Genomic DNA, 17,030 nt, shown 5'->3' with positions numbered 1-17,030 from the left:
CTCTCTCTCTCTCTCTCTCTCTCTCTCTCTCTCCCTCCCTCTCTCTCTCTCTCTCTCTCTCTCTCTCTCTCTCTCTCTCTCTCTCTCTCTCTCTCCCTCCCTCCCTCTCTCTCTCTCTCTCTCTCTCTCTCTCTCTCTCTCTCTCTCTCTCTCTCTCCCTCCCTCTCTCTCTCTCCCTCTCTCTCTCTCTCTCTCTCTCTCTCTCTCTCTCTCTCTCTCTCTCTCTCTCTACGCTTTAAGACTACCAAACACAACAAACAAAGACAAACAAGAACAAACAACCTGCGCCCCGAGTCTGTCAGGGAAAGTCATCAAACAACAAAAAACATTACAAAAAAAAAAATGCATAAGCTTGCGCACTGACTCTTCCAGGAAGTGTTGTTGTTTGCTTGTTTGTTTGTTTGTTTGTATGTTTCATGTGTCTTATCGAAGGGAAGGGGAGAATATAGGGAGGGAGGAATATAAGGAGGGAAGGAAGGGGGAAAAAGGAAGGGAATATAATGACAGCAGGGAGGGAGAGATATAAGGAAGGGGGGAAGAGATGGAGGGAGGGAGAGAGAGAGAGAGAGAGAGAGAGAGAGAGAGAGAGAGAGAGAGAGAGAGAGAGAGAGAGAGAGAGAGAGAGAGAGAGAGAGAGAGGGAGGGAGGGAGGGAGAGAGAGAGAGAGAGAGAGAGAGAGAGGGAGGGAGAGAGAGACAGAGAGAGAGAGACAGAGAGAGAGAGAGAGAGAGAGGGAGGGAGGAAGTAGAGAGAGAGAGGGAGGGAGAAAGAGAGAGGGAGGGAGGGAGAAAGAGAGAGGGAGGGAGGGAGTTAAGGGGGGTAGTTACAAGAGAAATGATTACATAAACATATTGTCTACAGTGTCCTTGTTGATACACGCTGTTGCTGTGTTTGTTAACATATTCCTGTGTTTGTTTATGCCTGAAGATGACCAGGGAGGGGGGGGGATCACTTTTGTTGCTCTTGATTTGATTGTCCTTGTCTACAGTTTGTCCTTGTTCTTGTTGCTAAAGCTAACAGGTTATGAGGTCCAAGGAACTACCAGGTTGTTTATAACAACCATGACCTCTGGGTTGTGAAGACTCGAGCTCCAGTAAACTGTCCAATACAAGCAAACAGGAGTGTTTATGTCGCTGTCATTTGTAAAAGATGTACCGGTTTCGTATGGAGATGCTGTGATGAATCCTGTGGCCAGGACTGAGGTATATATATGCGAACAAGCCTGAATGGTCCCCAGGCATATATGCAACTGAAAAGTCCATATTATATATATATATATATATATATATATATATATATACATACACACTGAAAGGTATATGGAAAGGTTAGGTAGGTTGCTTGGGTTCTACTAAGGTTTCTGGTTAGGCAAAACAACTGCATTTTTTACGTTGTTAAGGAAGGGGGGGGGGGGCTGGCAAGAGAGGCTGGATAGTGCTAGGCCACATGGGCACATTAGGCCGGTCCTCTCGTGCCCGTTGTTCGCGTTTCTCACCCTTCTGGTGTTGATGCGACGAACAGTTAGCTTCTGTTATGACGCCGTTTTCTGTTGCGGGTGAGTCTCGTAATTTTTTTTTTTAGGAGTATACATTTCTTAGTCGATCTCTGTCCTTGCTTTGTATTTGTTAGTAATTAAAGTATGTTTAGAAGCGTAGTTGTTCTTAGGGGAACTTTGTGAATAGAGGAGCGGTCATCAGCCACATTGTTTAATAAGTCTTTGTAAGTCTTCAAGTCTGAGACAACGATTAAAGCAAAGTCCGGATGCAGCCTTCAACAATTCCCTAAAACTTCCCAGCATACCTGTGTTTCTGGCTGACTAGGTGAACAGGTGCATCAGATGAAAAGAAAGCATGGCCCCTAACCGTTTTTCTAGCACATCGCTCGGGGGGGGGGGGGAATCCTGCGCTTTGCGAGTCGCGAACAGTGATCGCTGCACCACAGGGCTCCGGGCGACTGACACAACAGGGAAGCAATGTTTACAAGAGTTTCCCCTGGGTGTTGAGGTCATTTATTAAAAAATAATTATAGAGGGGATACTCAACAAATTTCTTGGTGGCAACTAAGTGGGTGATTTAATCAAGGGCGGCAAGCAACAAACAGATAATTTGTTTTAATTTTATTAAGGGTTAATGACTGGAAATTAATTCACTACTAATTAGGATGTGGGGTTAGCTTTGTGGGCTAAATATACAGATTAGGTTGTGTGTGTGTGTGTGTGTGTGTGTGTGTGTGTGTGTGTGTGTGTGTGTGTGTGTGTGTGTGTGTGTGTGTGTGTGTGTGCGCGTGTGTGTGCGTGCGTGCGTGCGTGCGTGTATTAATGTGCATGTTTAACTACAGTTTGATTTTTTGTGTATATTTTCGCGTTTGTGTACAAACGTAAATTAACCTAAAATAAATAAAATAAATTACATAAATTAATCTTAACATAACTAAAAAAATAAAGTATATAAAACACAAATAATTACAAAGGCCCCCCCCCCCAAAAAAAAAACAACAGAATAAGACAATCCAGTATGAATAACACCTAAAAAAAAATTAACCAATTGTTGTCCAGATCAAGAAAAAAGACAAAACCAGGAAGCAAAAAAAAAAAAAACAGTCCCATACCCGCTTAAACATAGTCCAAACAGAAAACGGGGGGTTGGGGCTTTTGGAACCAAGAAGCGACACTAGACAAGATGAACCACACAGTAATGATGATACATGAGATTGCCGCCGCTGCCACCGTGGCGCTGCCGTCTCTCCCCCCCCCCACCCCCCACTGTGTCCTCCGCGTCTGAAATCTGCATCTTAGGCTTTTTTTGTCGGCTAGGGAGGGTCCAGGAGGACTTGGGAGGGTGAGAGGGAGTGTTGGAGGGTCGGAGAGAGGGAGTTATACCACCTACTCTGCTTCAAGTCACCCTTGAAGGCTCAATATCATCTAGGCACCTATACGACACACGCGCGCTACTTATAGTCCACTACGGGATCACCATACCCCGTGCTGCTTTCAACTTTTGTTCCGAGTTAGCTGAATCTTAAACAACAGCACAGCTTATGTCCCACCTTTTTTGTTCCATTGTTCCTCGTGTCGATGTTCAGTCCCAGCTTTTTGTTCTATGCTGTTCATGCGTAATGGCTTGGCGCTTTCCCCTTGATAGTCCCTTCCTGCCTCACAATTACTTTACCCGATACATAATTAAATCTAAGTGAAAACAGTTACTTATTTTGTGCTCCCTTAACTCCGTAGTAAATAATTTACATGTAAACAATAGTAAACACTTCACAAAACATTATAAATGTAAATCGCAAATATAAGCTGGGCACTAGTAATGGTAAATGTATAACGTGGATACATGCAAGTGGATACATACAAGTGGATACATGCAAGTGGATACATACAAGTGGATACATGCAAGTGGATACATACAAGTGGATACATACAAGTGGATACATACAAGTGGATACATGCAAGTGGATACATACAAGTGGATACATACAAGTGGATACATACAAGTGGATACATACAAGTGGATACATACAAGTGGATACATACAAGTGGATACATACAAGTGGATACATACAAGTGGATACATACAAGTGGATACATACAAGTGGATACATGCAAGTGGATACATGCAAGTGGATACATGCAAGTGGATACATACAAGTGGATACATGCAAGTGGATACATACAAGTGGATACATGCAAGTGGATACATACAAGTGGATACATGCAAGTGGATACATACAAGTGGATACATGCAAGTGGATACATACAAGTGGATACATACAAGTGGATACATGCAAGTGGATACATACAAGTGGATACATACAAGTGGATACATACACATACATACAAGTGGATACATACAAGTGGATACATACAAGTGGATACATACAAGTGGATACATACAAGTGGATACATACAAGTGGATACATGCAAGTGGATACATACAAGTGGATACATGCAAGTGGATACATACAAGTGGATACATACAAGTGGATACATACAAGTGGATACATACAAGTGGATACATACAAGTGGATACATACAAGTGGATACATACAAGTGGATACATAGTAAATGTATGAACTGGATACATCCGGAGGAAAATAATCAAAATGTATAGAGGAAGTCTATGTAAATTAACAGATGATAGAACATGGGGGACACAGGTGCACATGGGGGACACAGGTGAACATGGGGGACACAGGTGAACATGGGGGACACAGGTGAACATGGGGGACACAGGTGAACAAGGGGGACACAGGTGAACATGGGGGACACAGGTGAACATGGGGGACACAGGTGAACATGGGGGACACAGGTGAACATGGGGGACACAGGTGAACATGGGGGACACAGGTGAACATGGGGGACACAGGTGAACAAGGGGACACAGGTGAACATGGGGACACAGGTGAACATGGGGGACACAGGTGAACAAGGGGATACAGGTGAACATGGGGGACACAGGTGAACATGGGGGACACAGGTGAACATGGGGGACACAGGTGAACATGGGGGACACAGGTGAACATGGAGGACACAGGTGAACAAGGGGATACAGGTGAACATGGGGGACACAGGTGAACATGGGGGACACAGGTGAACATGGGGGACACAGGTGAACATGGGGGACACAGGTGAACAAGGGGACACAGGATGAACAAGTGGACACAGGTGAACAAGGGGACACAGGTGAACATGGGGGACACAGGTGAACATGGGGGACACAGGTAAACAAGGGGACACAGGTGAACATGGGGGACACAGGTGAACAATGAGACACAGGTGAACACGGGGGACACAGGTGAACAAGGGGACACAGGTGAACAAGGGGACACAGGTGAACATGGGGGACACAGGTGAACAAGGGGACACAGGTGAACATGGGGGACACAGGTGAACAAGGGGACACAGGTGAACAAGGGGACACAGGTGAACATGGGGGACACAGGTGAACAAGGGGACACAGGTGAACAAAGAGAACACAGGTGAACAAGTGGACACAGGTGGACACAGGTGAACATGGGGAACACAGGTGAACAAGGGGACACAGGTGAACAAAGAGAACACAGGTGAACAAGTGGACACAGGTGAACAAGTGGACACAGGTGAACAAGGGGGGACACAGGTGAACAAGGGGACACAGGTGAACAAAGAGAACACAGGTGAACAAGTGGACACAGGTGAACATGGGGGACACAGGTGAACAAGGGGACACAGGTGAACAAAGAGAACACAGGTGAACAAGTGGACACAGGTGAACAAGGGGACACAGGTGAACAAGGGGGGACACAGATGAACAAGGGGGCACAGGTGAACAAGGGGACACAGGTGAACAAGGGGGGACACAGATGAACAAGGGGAGACAGGTGAACATGGGGGACACAGGTGAACAAGGGGACACAGGTGAACATGGGGGACACAGGTGAACATGGGGGACACAGGTGAACATGAGGGACACAGGTGAACAAGGGGACACAGGTGAACAAGGGGGACACAGGTGAACAAGGGGACACAGGTGAACAAGGGGTCACAGGTGAACAAGGGGAGACAGGTGAACATGGGGGACACAGGTGAACATGGGGGACACAGGTGAACAAGGGGGGACACAGATGAACAAGGGGAGACAGGTGAACATGGGGGACACAGGTGAACAAGGGGGACACAGGTGAACAAGGGGACACAGATGAACAAGGGGACACAGGTGAACAAAGAGAACACAGGTGAACAGCAGCAGGACACGTGCTTGAAGGTAGTTCATGAACGCAATTCAATCCCAATAAAACTATGACAACATCAATGTGTTGATAGGTAATTAGCAGCAGGTTAGTGGCTACAGGTTGGGAGTGAGGAGCTACATCTCACTTCGCCCAAGTCACAGATAGGTAAAGGGGGGGGGGGAAAGGTAATAGGTAATAGGAAACCACTGGTGGGTGTGGGGGTTTGATGGAGGTGTCTGTGTGGGGGTGGGCGACGTGGTGTGTATGTGGGCTGGGGGTGGGTGGAAAAGGCACAGTGGTGTGTAGGGGTGTGTGTGGAGGGGGAGGGGGGGGGGGTTTGGGGCAGCAGGAGGGGTGGGGGGTGTTTAGACCGTGGTTAACGAGGCAACCAGCTGGAGAGGGGGGGGGGGGTACCTAGATTGGTCAGGCCACAGGAAGCTATATTCTACGTCATTCTCTCTCTCTCTCTCTCTCTCTCTCTCTCTCTCTCTCTCTCTCTCTCTCTCTCTCTCTCTCTCTCTCTCTCTCTCTCTCTCTCTCTCTTCTCTCTCTCTCTCTCTCTCTCTCTCTCTCTCTCTCTCTCTCTCTCTCTCTCTCTCTCTCTCTCTCTCTTTCTCCCTCTCTCTCCTTTCTACTGATCAGTTGGTGTAAAACAATGACTCCTGACCTGTCGTATATATATACACCTGCTTGTAGAGTTTATGAAACACTGAACAAAAAAATTTGTACCACTTACGGGGCTATTCATGCCCGTGCCACCTTTTGGGTGGCTTAATCTTTATCAATCCATCAATCAGCTTATGAATGGGGTTGGCTTCTACCACCTGCTCCTCGCGTTCATTCCGTGTTCACTCTTAAGGTGAACAGAAAGTGACTTAACATCTCTAGGACTCATCTCAGTCTTAACCTTCCATTCTTTTTTTTTATGTTTGTGTTTATTGTCAATATTTCCTCTCCCCCCCCCCCCTGTCGATCCCTCCTAAGCACACACACACACACACACACACACACACACACACACACACACACACACACACACACACACACACACACACACACACACACACACAGGGATGCTGTGCTAGCCATAAAGATGAATATCTCGTATGGAATTTTACTTAAATTAGTGCCAGGAACGCCATCAACTGCATGTCCCAGGCCCTGATGAGTGCCACCGGCCCTGATGAATATATATATATATATATATATATATATATATATATATATATATATATATATATATATATATATATATATATTTATATATATAACTGTATCAGACCACGGAGGAAAATTGAAACAGGAATTTCCTTAAGTACTTTCGTATAATAATACATCTTCAGAAGGAGTGGTTTAAGTAGGATCATTGGAACACATTTGTCTCACTAATTCATTGTAAATATTTACTATTTTATGCTATAATTATCCATGTGTGGGCCTGTGTGTGGTTGCTGCATCGGATGGGCCAATAGGCCCTCTGCAGTGTCCATGTATTGTACCTCACCTCACTCCACTATTCTCTCCTGCCTATTTATGTCCAGTACTCGACCTGTAAAACCACTCCTTCTGAAGATGTATTAATATACGAAAGTACTTAAGGAAATTCCTGTTTCAATTTTCCTCCGTGGTCTGACACTGTCACATTTTTAATCACGTGTTTATTTTCGTGATACACACACACACACACACACACACATATATATATTATATTATATATATATATATATATATATATATATATATATATATATATATATATATATATATATATATATATATATATATATATTTTGTTGTGTGTGTAAACTAAAGTCTTTGAAAATGTAGTAAGTTATTACGAAACGCGTTCAGGCGTTGCGTCAGACTAAAAATGAGTTTATATTAACAAAAAATAATTGTCTTCTGCCGAGAATGTTTAATAATAGATTTAAGATTTAATTATTCACCAAAGAGAGCATAAAACTATTTATTGGTGGTTAAGAATTTTACATAGCATCGCCAAAACTTGCATAGCATCGCCAAAACTTGTCCACCATCGCCAAAACTTGCCCACCATCGCCAAAACTTGCCCACCATCGCTAAAACTTGCCCACCATCGCCAAAACTTGCCCACCATCGCCAAAACTTGCCCACCATCGCCAAAACTTGCCCACCATCGCCAAAACTTGCCCACCATCGCCAAAACGTGCCCAACATCGCCAAAACTTGCCCACCATCGCCAAAACTTGTCCACCATCGCCAAAACGTGCCCACCATTGCCAAAACGTGTCCACCATCGCCAAAACGTGTCCACCATCGCCAAAACGTGCCCACCATTGCCAAAACGTGCCCACCATCGCCAAAACGTGCCCACCATCGCCAAAACGTGCCCACCATCGCCAAAACGTGCCCACCATCGCCAAAACTTGTCCACCTTCGCCAAAACTTGCCCACCATCGCCAAAACTTGCCCACCATCGCCAAAACTTGCCCACCATCGCCAAAACTTGTCCACCATCGCCAAAACGTGCCCACCATTGCCAAAACGTGTCCACCATCGCCAAAACGTGTCCACCATCGCCAAAACGTGCCCACCATCGCCAAAACGTGCCCACCATCGCCAAAACGTGCCCACCATCGCCAAAACGTGCCCACCATTGCCAAAACGTGTCCACCATCGCCAAAACGTGTCCACCATCGCCAAAACGTGCCCACCATTGCCAAAACGTGCCCACCATCGCCAAAACGTGCCCACCATCGCCAAAACGTGCCCACCATCGCCAAAACGTGCCCACCATCGCCAAAACGTGCCCACCATCGCCAAAACGTGCCCACCATCGCCAAAACGTGCCCACTATCGCCAAAACTTGTCCACCATCGCCAAAACTTGCCCACCATCGCCAAAACTTGCCCACCATCGCCAAAACGTGCCCACCATCGCCAAAACGTGCCCACCATCGCCAAAACGTGCCCACCATCGCCAAAACGTGCCCACCATCGCCAAAACGTGCCCACCATCGCCAAAACGTGCCCACCATCGCCAAAACGTGCCCACCATCGCCAAAACGTGCCCACCATCGCCAAAACGTGCCCACCATCGCCAAAACGTGCCCACCATCGCCAAAACTTGCCCACCATCGCCAAAACGTGCCCACCATCGCCAAAACTTGCCCACCATCGCCAAAACGTGCCCACCATCGCCAAAACGTGCCCACCATCGCCAAAACTTGCCCACCATCGCCAAAACGTGCCCACCATCGCCAAAACGTGCCCACCATCGCCAAAACTTGTCCACCATCGCCAAAACTTGTCCACCATCGCCAAAACTTGCCCACCATCGCCAAAACCGCGAACAGTATCAAGCAACAACTATCATAATATCGCAACAAACTTACCAATGAGACCAATAACTTATAAATCACAGCAATATCGCGCGCAGAACCTCGTAAACTTTGCGTGGAATCGCGGAAAAACTTGCAACGGATCGCGAAAGCGCCCTAGCGATCGCGAGAATATCCGAGCCCGGATGAATGAATGAATGAAGCAGTTCGCGCACACACAACCGCCTTATTCTTTTTTAGCAAAAGGTTATCAATCATTCTGCGAGACATTTAACCTTATCTCTAAATGTCTTAGCAGCTGTCTCAGCCTTGGGGATAAGGCGGGGTGGAGAGAGGATGCTAGTGATGCTGCTGTCTCTGCTGATGCTGCTAGTGATGCTGCTTTGTCTGCTGATGCTGCTAATGCTGCTGTCTCTGCTGATGCTGCTAATGCTGCTGTCTCTGCTGATGCTGCTGATGCTGCTAATGCTGCTGTCTCTGCTGATGCTGCTGTCTCTGCTGATGCTGCTGTCTCTGCTGATGCTGCTGTCTCTGCTGATGCTGCTAATGCTGCTGATGCTGCTAATGCTGCTGCCTCTGCTGATGCTGCTGTCTCTGCTGATGCTGCTGATGCTGCTGTCTCTGCTGATGCTGCTGTCTCTGCTGATGCTGCTGATGCTGTCCATGACACTACATAAGTCACATGACACCAGTCACGTGAGACACAAATGACCTCATGACAAGCTTCAGGACTCCCCCCCCCCCCGCCAACAAGTCTATCTACTGGGTCATGAACCACGCATGCTGGTATGTCATTACAAGAGGCTCGAACCCTCGACGATTCAAACACATGTCTCGTAGCTGGACATAACTGTACACTGGCAGCATTCTATTTGTTTGTTTTTTTTGGGAGGATTAAATTGATTTAAAGAGCACAGCAGCCAAAGAGAGAGAGAGAGAGAGAGAGAGAGAGAGAGAGAGAGAGAGAGAGAGAGAGAGAGAGAGAGAGAGAGAGAGAGAGAGAGAGAGAGAGAGAGAGAGAGAGAGAGAGAGAGAGAGTTTATTTTGGGAAGACAGTTTTCGTAATCGATACTTATATATGAGTTAAATGTTAGATAGAAATATATATTTTAATTGAATAAAACACACAAACACACACACAAGGAGGTTTGCAGAGACTCGTGCGTATGATGCAATTAAATTATTTATGCAATGGCTTCTCCAGCAGCCTCCCTACCCCCCCCCCTTCCCTTATCTCTCTCTCTCTCTCTCTCTCTCTCTCTCTCCTTCAAGCACTTGGGCTGGACGATAGAGCGACAGTCTCGCTTCATGCAGGTCGGCGTTCAATTCCCGACCGTCCACCAAGGGGTTGGCCACCATTCCTTTCCCGCCGTCCTATCCCAAAGCCTTATCCTGACCCCTTCCCAGTTCTTTAATGGCTTGGCGCTTTCCCCTGATAAGTCTTTAGTGATCCAGGACTGGCTTACTGGGATACGAGGATGGAGTGCAGAGCCGGAGCCCAAGCACTTGGACCACAGCAGACCAGGCATAAAGTGCGAAGTGCGTTAGAAAACACGTTTGGATCTGAGAGACAAATTGATATGGAGTTTGATATCACACAGAGCCTGTCACCCGTGGCGCATATTAATCAAATATCATCAGCAGCATATGCAAGGTTAAATAATATAAGAACTGTATATATATATATGTATATATATATATATATATGTATATATATATATATATATATATATATATATATATATATATATATATATATATATATATATACAGGGACAGTGACCATTCGGGACCTTGTATACCAAGTACGTCAGACTTATTCAAGAAAATGCAGCACACGCATTGAATACCTATCTCGATAGGCCTAAACACAGAGGACAGCTGGAGAAGGACCATAAGTATGGCACTAGATTTGTGCCAGTGCTGAGAGGCTTGAGTTACGAGGAAAATTCAATTTAACCTCATGTCAACGGAGGATAGAATAGTTAAATGAGACATGATCACCACCTTCCAAGTACTCAGGGTAATCTATAGAGCAGAGAAGACAGACTATTTAGAAGACTGGAGTTCAAAGAAGATGGCACAGGTGTAAACTAGGGCCCAAATGGCAGTAAAAACAATATATATTTTTTTTACTCAATGTCAGATTAGTGAGAAAATTGTATTTCTATAGAAGTGGAGGAATGCGCCATTACTCTACTTTAAACAACAGCCCTGTGACTCGGGAACCAGTTGGATAAATGCTGAGAGGCGGGACTTGAGAGCTGAAGCGTGGCCATCGCATGTCCAATTAGGTGAGTACATATTGAAGCTTCATTCACAGCTCCCAGATGACAAATACTTTACCAGCACACAGCGGGGCCACGTGACGTGTGATAACATACACCACCTTGTTAGAATTGATGTTGTTATATTATTGTCCCGAAGGGCGAGTGCATACACCGCCATAGCAGCATGTACCACACTCCCCAATAGGAAGAAAACCCGCTGGGTTGTTCATCCTGTCACTTGTACCCAGACACAGTCCCGGAGAGAGAGAGAGAGAGAGAGAGAGAGAGAGAGAGAGAGAGAGAGAGAGAGAGAGAGAGAGAGAGAGAGAGAGAGAGAGAGAGAGAGAGAGAGAGAGAGAGAGAAAGAGAGAGAGAGAGAGAGAGAGAGAGAGAGAGAGAGAGAGAGAGAGAGAGAGAGAGAGAGAGAGAGAGAGAGAGAGAGAGAGAGAGAGAGAGAGAGAGAGAGAGAGAGAGAGAAGAGAGAGAGAGAGAGAGAGAGAAAGAGAGAGAAACATAACCACATCACCACCACAACTACCCCCACAACCACCCCCACAACCACCCCCACAACCACCCCCCACAACCACCACCTACCACAAACCTGACCTTACCAGACACGACAACTGCCCTAGTGACCTATAACTAACCTCCCAAGGCCGGGGCATGACCCTTCAACAGCCATGAGGCACTGCCTCTGACCTTACAATGACCCCGGAACGAGCCACTGAGTCAAGCATAGTGCTTTCAGCTCGACCTCTGAGACCGTCTTGAAAATTATCAGATTGTATTAGTCATCCTCTTCCCTAAATTCAGGGACACCCTTCCCTAAACTCAGGGACACCCTTCCCTAAACTCAGGGACATCCTTCCCTAAATTCAGGGACACCCTTCCCTAAACTCAGGGACACCCTTCCCTAAACTCAGGGACACCCTTCCCTAAACTCAGGGACACCCTTCCCTAAACTCAGGGACACCCTTCCCTAAACTCAGGGACACCCTTCCCTAAACTCAGGGACACCCTTCCCTAAATTCAGGGACACCCTTCCCTAAACTCAGGGACACCCTACCCTAAACTGCTTTATATATATGAACAAATTCACATGGCCCGTGACGAGGATTCGAACCTACGTCCGAGATCCGTTACATGTTCCAATATTGCGTCTCGCGTTTGAACTGCGTCATAGGCGGCACAAGACAATGATACGGTGGGCCCTGAATTGCGTCATCTGTTGCGTATCTGGCATCCCTGAATTGCGTCATCTGTTGCGTATCTGGCATCCCTGAATTGCGTCATCTGTTGCGTATCTGGCATCCCTGAATTGCGTCATCTGTTGCGTATCTGGCATCCCTGAATTGCGTCAGTTTCTTCCTTAAACTTTATCACTTCATTAGCGCTTGCGTTATTGTCATCAAATGCTTGTAGCACAGATATGTCTAAATTGCGTCAAATGTATGTCTTGGGTATGTCACGTGACCTGCGTGAGTGGACACACCGCCATAGTGACAGTATTGGGCAGCGCCACTCATCCTGTGAGTGGACACACCGCCATAGTGACAGTATTGGGCAGCGCCACTCATCCTGTGAGTGGACACACCGCCATAGTGACAGTATTGGGCAGCGCCACTCATCCTGTGAGTGGATACACCGCCATAGTGACAGTATTGGGCAGCATCACTCATCCTGTGAGTGGACACACCGCCATAGTGACAGTATTGGGCAGCGTCACTCATCCTGTGAGTGGACACACCGCCATAGTGACAGTATTGGACAGCATCACTCATCCTGTGAGTGGACACACCGCCATAGTGACAGTATTGGGCAGCATCACTCATCCTGTGAGTGGATACACCGCCATAGTGACAGTATTAGACAGCATCACTCATCCTGTGAGTGGACACACCGCCATAGTGACAGTATTAGACAGCGTCACTCATCCTGTGAGTGGACACACCGCCATAGTGACAGTATTGGGCAGCGCCACTCATCCTGTGAGTGGACACACCGCCATAGTGACAGTATTGGGCAGCGCCACTCATCCTGTGAGTGGACACACCGCCATAGTGACAGTATTGGGCAGCATCACTCATCCTGTGAGTGGACACACCACCATAGTGACAGTATTGGGCAGCGCCACTCATCCTGTGAGTGGACACACCGCCATAGAGACAGTATTGGGCAGCGCCACTCATCCTGTGAGTGGACACACCGCCATAGTGACAGTATTGGGCAGCATCACTCATCCTGTGAGTGGACACACCGCCATAGTGACAGTATTGGGCAGCGTCACTCATCCTGTGAGTGAACACACTGCCATAGTGACAGTATTGGGCAGCGCCACTCATCCTGTGAGTGGACACACCGCCATAGTGACAGTATTGGGCAGCGCCACTCATCCTGTGAGTGGACACACCGCCATAGTGACAGTATTAGACAGCGCCACTCATCCTGTGAGTGGACACAACGCCATAGTGACAGTATTAGACAGCGCCACTCATCCTGTGAGTGGACACACCGCCATAGTGACAGTATTAGACAGCGCCACTCATCCTGTGAGTGGACACAACGCCATAGTGACAGTATTAGACAGCGCCACTCATCCTGTGAGTGGACACACCGCCATAGTGACAGTATTAGACAGCGCCACTCATCCTGTGAGTGGACACAACGCCATAGTGACAGTATTAGACAGCGCCACTCATCCTGTGAGTGGACACACCGCCATAGTGACAGTATTAGACAGCGCCACTCATCCTGTGAGTGGACACAACGCCATAGTGACAGTATTAGACAGCGCCACTCATCCTGTGAGTGGACACACCGCCATAGTGACAGTATTAGACAGCGCCACTCATCCTGTGAGTGGACACAACGCCATAGTGACAGTATTAGACAGCGCCACTCATCCTGTGAGTGGACACACCGCCATAGTGACAGTATTAGACAGCGCCACTCATCCTGTGAGTGGACACACCGCCATAGTGACAGTATTAGACAGCGCCACTCATCCTGTGAGTGGACACAACGCCATAGTGACAGTATTAGACAGCGCCACTCATCCTGTGAGTGGACACAACGCCATAGTGACAGTATTAGACAGCGCCACTCATCCTGTGAGTGGACACACCGCCATAGTGACAGTATTAGACAGCGCCACTCATCCTGTGAGTGGACACACCGCCATAGTGACAGTATTAGACAGCGCCACTCATCCTGTGAGTGGACACAACGCCATAGTGACAGTATTAGACAGCGCCACTCATCCTATGAGTGGACACAACGCCATAGTGACAGTATTAGACAGCGCCACTCATCCTATGAGTGGACACACCGCCATAGTGACAGTATTAGACAGCGCCACTCATCCTGTGAGTGGACACACCGCCATAGTGACAGTATTAGACAGCGCCACTCATCCTATGAGTGGACACAACGCCATAGTGACAGTATTAGACAGCGCCACCCATCCTATGAGTGGACACACCGCCATAGTGACAGTATTAGACAGCCGTGCCACGACGAAGTGGCTCCTAATTAATTAACTACCAATTTAGGTGTCGAGTATTGTAAAACAACTTAAACTGAACAGAACTACCCTGAACAATTAGCAAAGCAACAGTGAAGATCTATTTACATATTCAAATATTATTTACCATCATATCCTACACTCTTTACCAAATATCAACAAATTACACAATTACACAATTGTGTAATTGGCATATCTGACTACAAAGTGTGTTCTACAAACACACTTTCAACTCACACCAGTCAAGTGTAAACACTAATTAACAAATCAGGGTTGTAACAAGGTGTGAAGATAGTTAACTAATATGTATTATTTACCACCAATGAATAACTCAAATTATATTAGTTATTCATTCATGCATGACAGCTTGAAACACGCTAACATCAAATGATTTATAATTCATATAAGAGAATATACGTTAGGTCACTTGATTGTTTCATGCGTAGGTTAGACATTATATTTCTTTATATTTCACATTTTTTGAAATTTTAAAAAATAAAATTGTCTCTGAATTTTGGCATTTTACCGCTCTCACTTATATAACAACGCAAGGTACGTGAATATTTCTGCTGACAAGAGTGTACATCTAGTCAAAATGTCATCAGCGGGAGGTGCAAAATCCCAGAGGTACTTGTAGCCGAGCCTAAGCCTAGCAGCAGCCACATCTAGAAGCCATCCGACCTTACTAGACGACTCATAGACACCTGACTCTGTCTAACGACCCATAGACACCTGACTCTGTCTAACGACCCATAGACACCTGACTCTGTCTAACGACCCATACACACCTGACTCTGTCTAACGACCCATAGACACCTGACTCTGTCTAACGACCCATAGACACCTGACTCTGTCTAACGACCCATAGACACCTGACTCTGTCTAACGACCCATACACACCTGACTGCCTGCATATAGTGTGATGATAGATGGAATAACTAGTGTGAATTTTAGTTTGTCTCAGGTTAAGAAAATCTGGTTGCAGAGCTTAGCATTGTTGCAGGCAGCGTTGAACACAAGCCAGCCAGCGTTGAACACAAGCCAGCCAGCGTTGAACACAAGCTAGCCAGCGATGAACACAAGCTAGCCAGCGTTGAACACAAGCTAGCCAGCGTTGAACACAAGCTAGCCAGCGATGAACACAAGCCAGCCAGCGATGAACACAAGCCAGCCAGCGTTGAACACACAAGCCAGCCAGCGTTGAACACAAGCCAGCCAGCGTTGAACACAAGCCAGCCAGCGTTGAACACAAGCCAGCCAGCGATGAACACAAGCCAGCCAGCGTTGAACACAAACCAGCCAGCGTTGAACACAAACCAGCCAGCGATGAACACAAGCCAGCCAGCGTTGAACACAAGCCAGCCAGCGTTGAACACAAACCAGCCAGCGATGAACACAAGCCAGCCAGCGTTGAACACAAGCCAGCCAGCGTTGAACACAAGCCAGCCAGCGTTGAACACAAGCCAGCCAGCGATGAACACAAGCCAGCCAGCGTTGAACACAAGCCAGCCAGCGTTGAACACAAACCAGCCAGCGATGAACACAAGCCAGCCAGCGTTGAACACACAAGCCAGCCAGCGTTGAACACAAGCCAGCCAGCGTTGAACACAAGCCAGCCAGCGATGAACACAAGCAGCCAGCGTTGAACACAAGCCAGCCAGCGTTGAACACAAACCAGCCAGCGATGAACACAAGCCAGCCAGCGTTGAACACACAAGCCAGCCAGCGTTGAACACAAGCCAGCCAGCGTTGAACACAAACCAGCCAGCGATGAACACAAACCAGCCAGCGAAGAACACAAGCCAGCCAGCGTTGAACACACAAGCCAGCCAGCGTTGAACACAAGCCAGCCAGCGTTGAACACAAACCAGCCAGCGATGAACACAAGCCAGCCAGCGTTGAACACACAAGCCAGCCAGCGTTGAACACAAACCAGCCAGCGATGAACACAAGCCAGCCAGCGTTGAACACAAGCCAGCCAGCGTTGAACACACAAGCCAGCCAGCGTTGAACACACAAGCCAGCCAGCGTTGAACACACAAGCCAGCCAGCGTTGAACAAAGACAAAGCCGCACCTTGTGAGCCAGACCACGGCTTAAAACGACATATCAAGACACAAAGCCGCCCCTCTTATCTCTCACCACGCCCCTAGAGATGAGAGAGATGAGAGAGATGAGAGATGAGAGAGATGAGACACGAGAAGGTG

At 47.3% G+C, this 17,030-nt stretch overlaps 2 protein-coding genes across 2 annotated transcripts in view; both read left to right on the top strand.

The window, feature by feature from the left end:
• The window catches only part of LOC123756645 (mucin-5AC-like), a 37,093-nt gene extending 27,385 nt beyond the window's left edge, over positions 1-9,708 (top strand). The window contains exons 5-6 of the mRNA XM_069331505.1: positions 7,706-9,045; positions 9,330-9,708. Coding sequence (XP_069187606.1) covers positions 7,706-9,045; positions 9,330-9,708 — 1,719 coding nt within the window. The remainder of the gene's footprint in view (positions 1-7,705; positions 9,046-9,329) is intronic.
• Positions 9,709-9,811: 103 nt separating this feature from the next.
• LOC138368806 (splicing factor 3A subunit 2-like) lies at positions 9,812-16,470 on the top strand. Its single transcript, XM_069331504.1, has 4 exons — positions 9,812-9,817; positions 11,205-11,325; positions 15,810-16,000; positions 16,057-16,470. The coding sequence occupies exons 1-4, from the start codon at positions 9,812-9,814 to the stop codon at positions 16,468-16,470; spliced, it is 732 nt and encodes a 243-aa protein (XP_069187605.1).
• The last annotated feature ends 560 nt before the right edge of the window (positions 16,471-17,030 follow it).

Source organism: Procambarus clarkii, chromosome 26, assembly GCF_040958095.1.
Source record: "Procambarus clarkii isolate CNS0578487 chromosome 26, FALCON_Pclarkii_2.0, whole genome shotgun sequence".
Lineage (NCBI taxonomy): Eukaryota > Metazoa > Arthropoda > Malacostraca > Decapoda > Cambaridae > Procambarus > Procambarus clarkii.
The sequence above is the reverse complement of the archived record's forward strand: the minus strand, read 5'-3'. Positions and strand labels throughout refer to the sequence as shown.

Bases quoted from the DNA above. Each gene is read 5' to 3' on its own strand.
- LOC138368806 (XM_069331504.1), top strand. The intron at 11,326-15,809 runs GTGAGTACATAT...ATCTGGTTGCAG, and splicing joins GCCATCGCATGTCCAATTAG to AGCTTAGCATTGTTGCAGGC. The intron at 16,001-16,056 runs GTTGAACACACA...GTTGAACACAAG, and splicing joins ATGAACACAAGCCAGCCAGC to CCAGCCAGCGTTGAACACAA.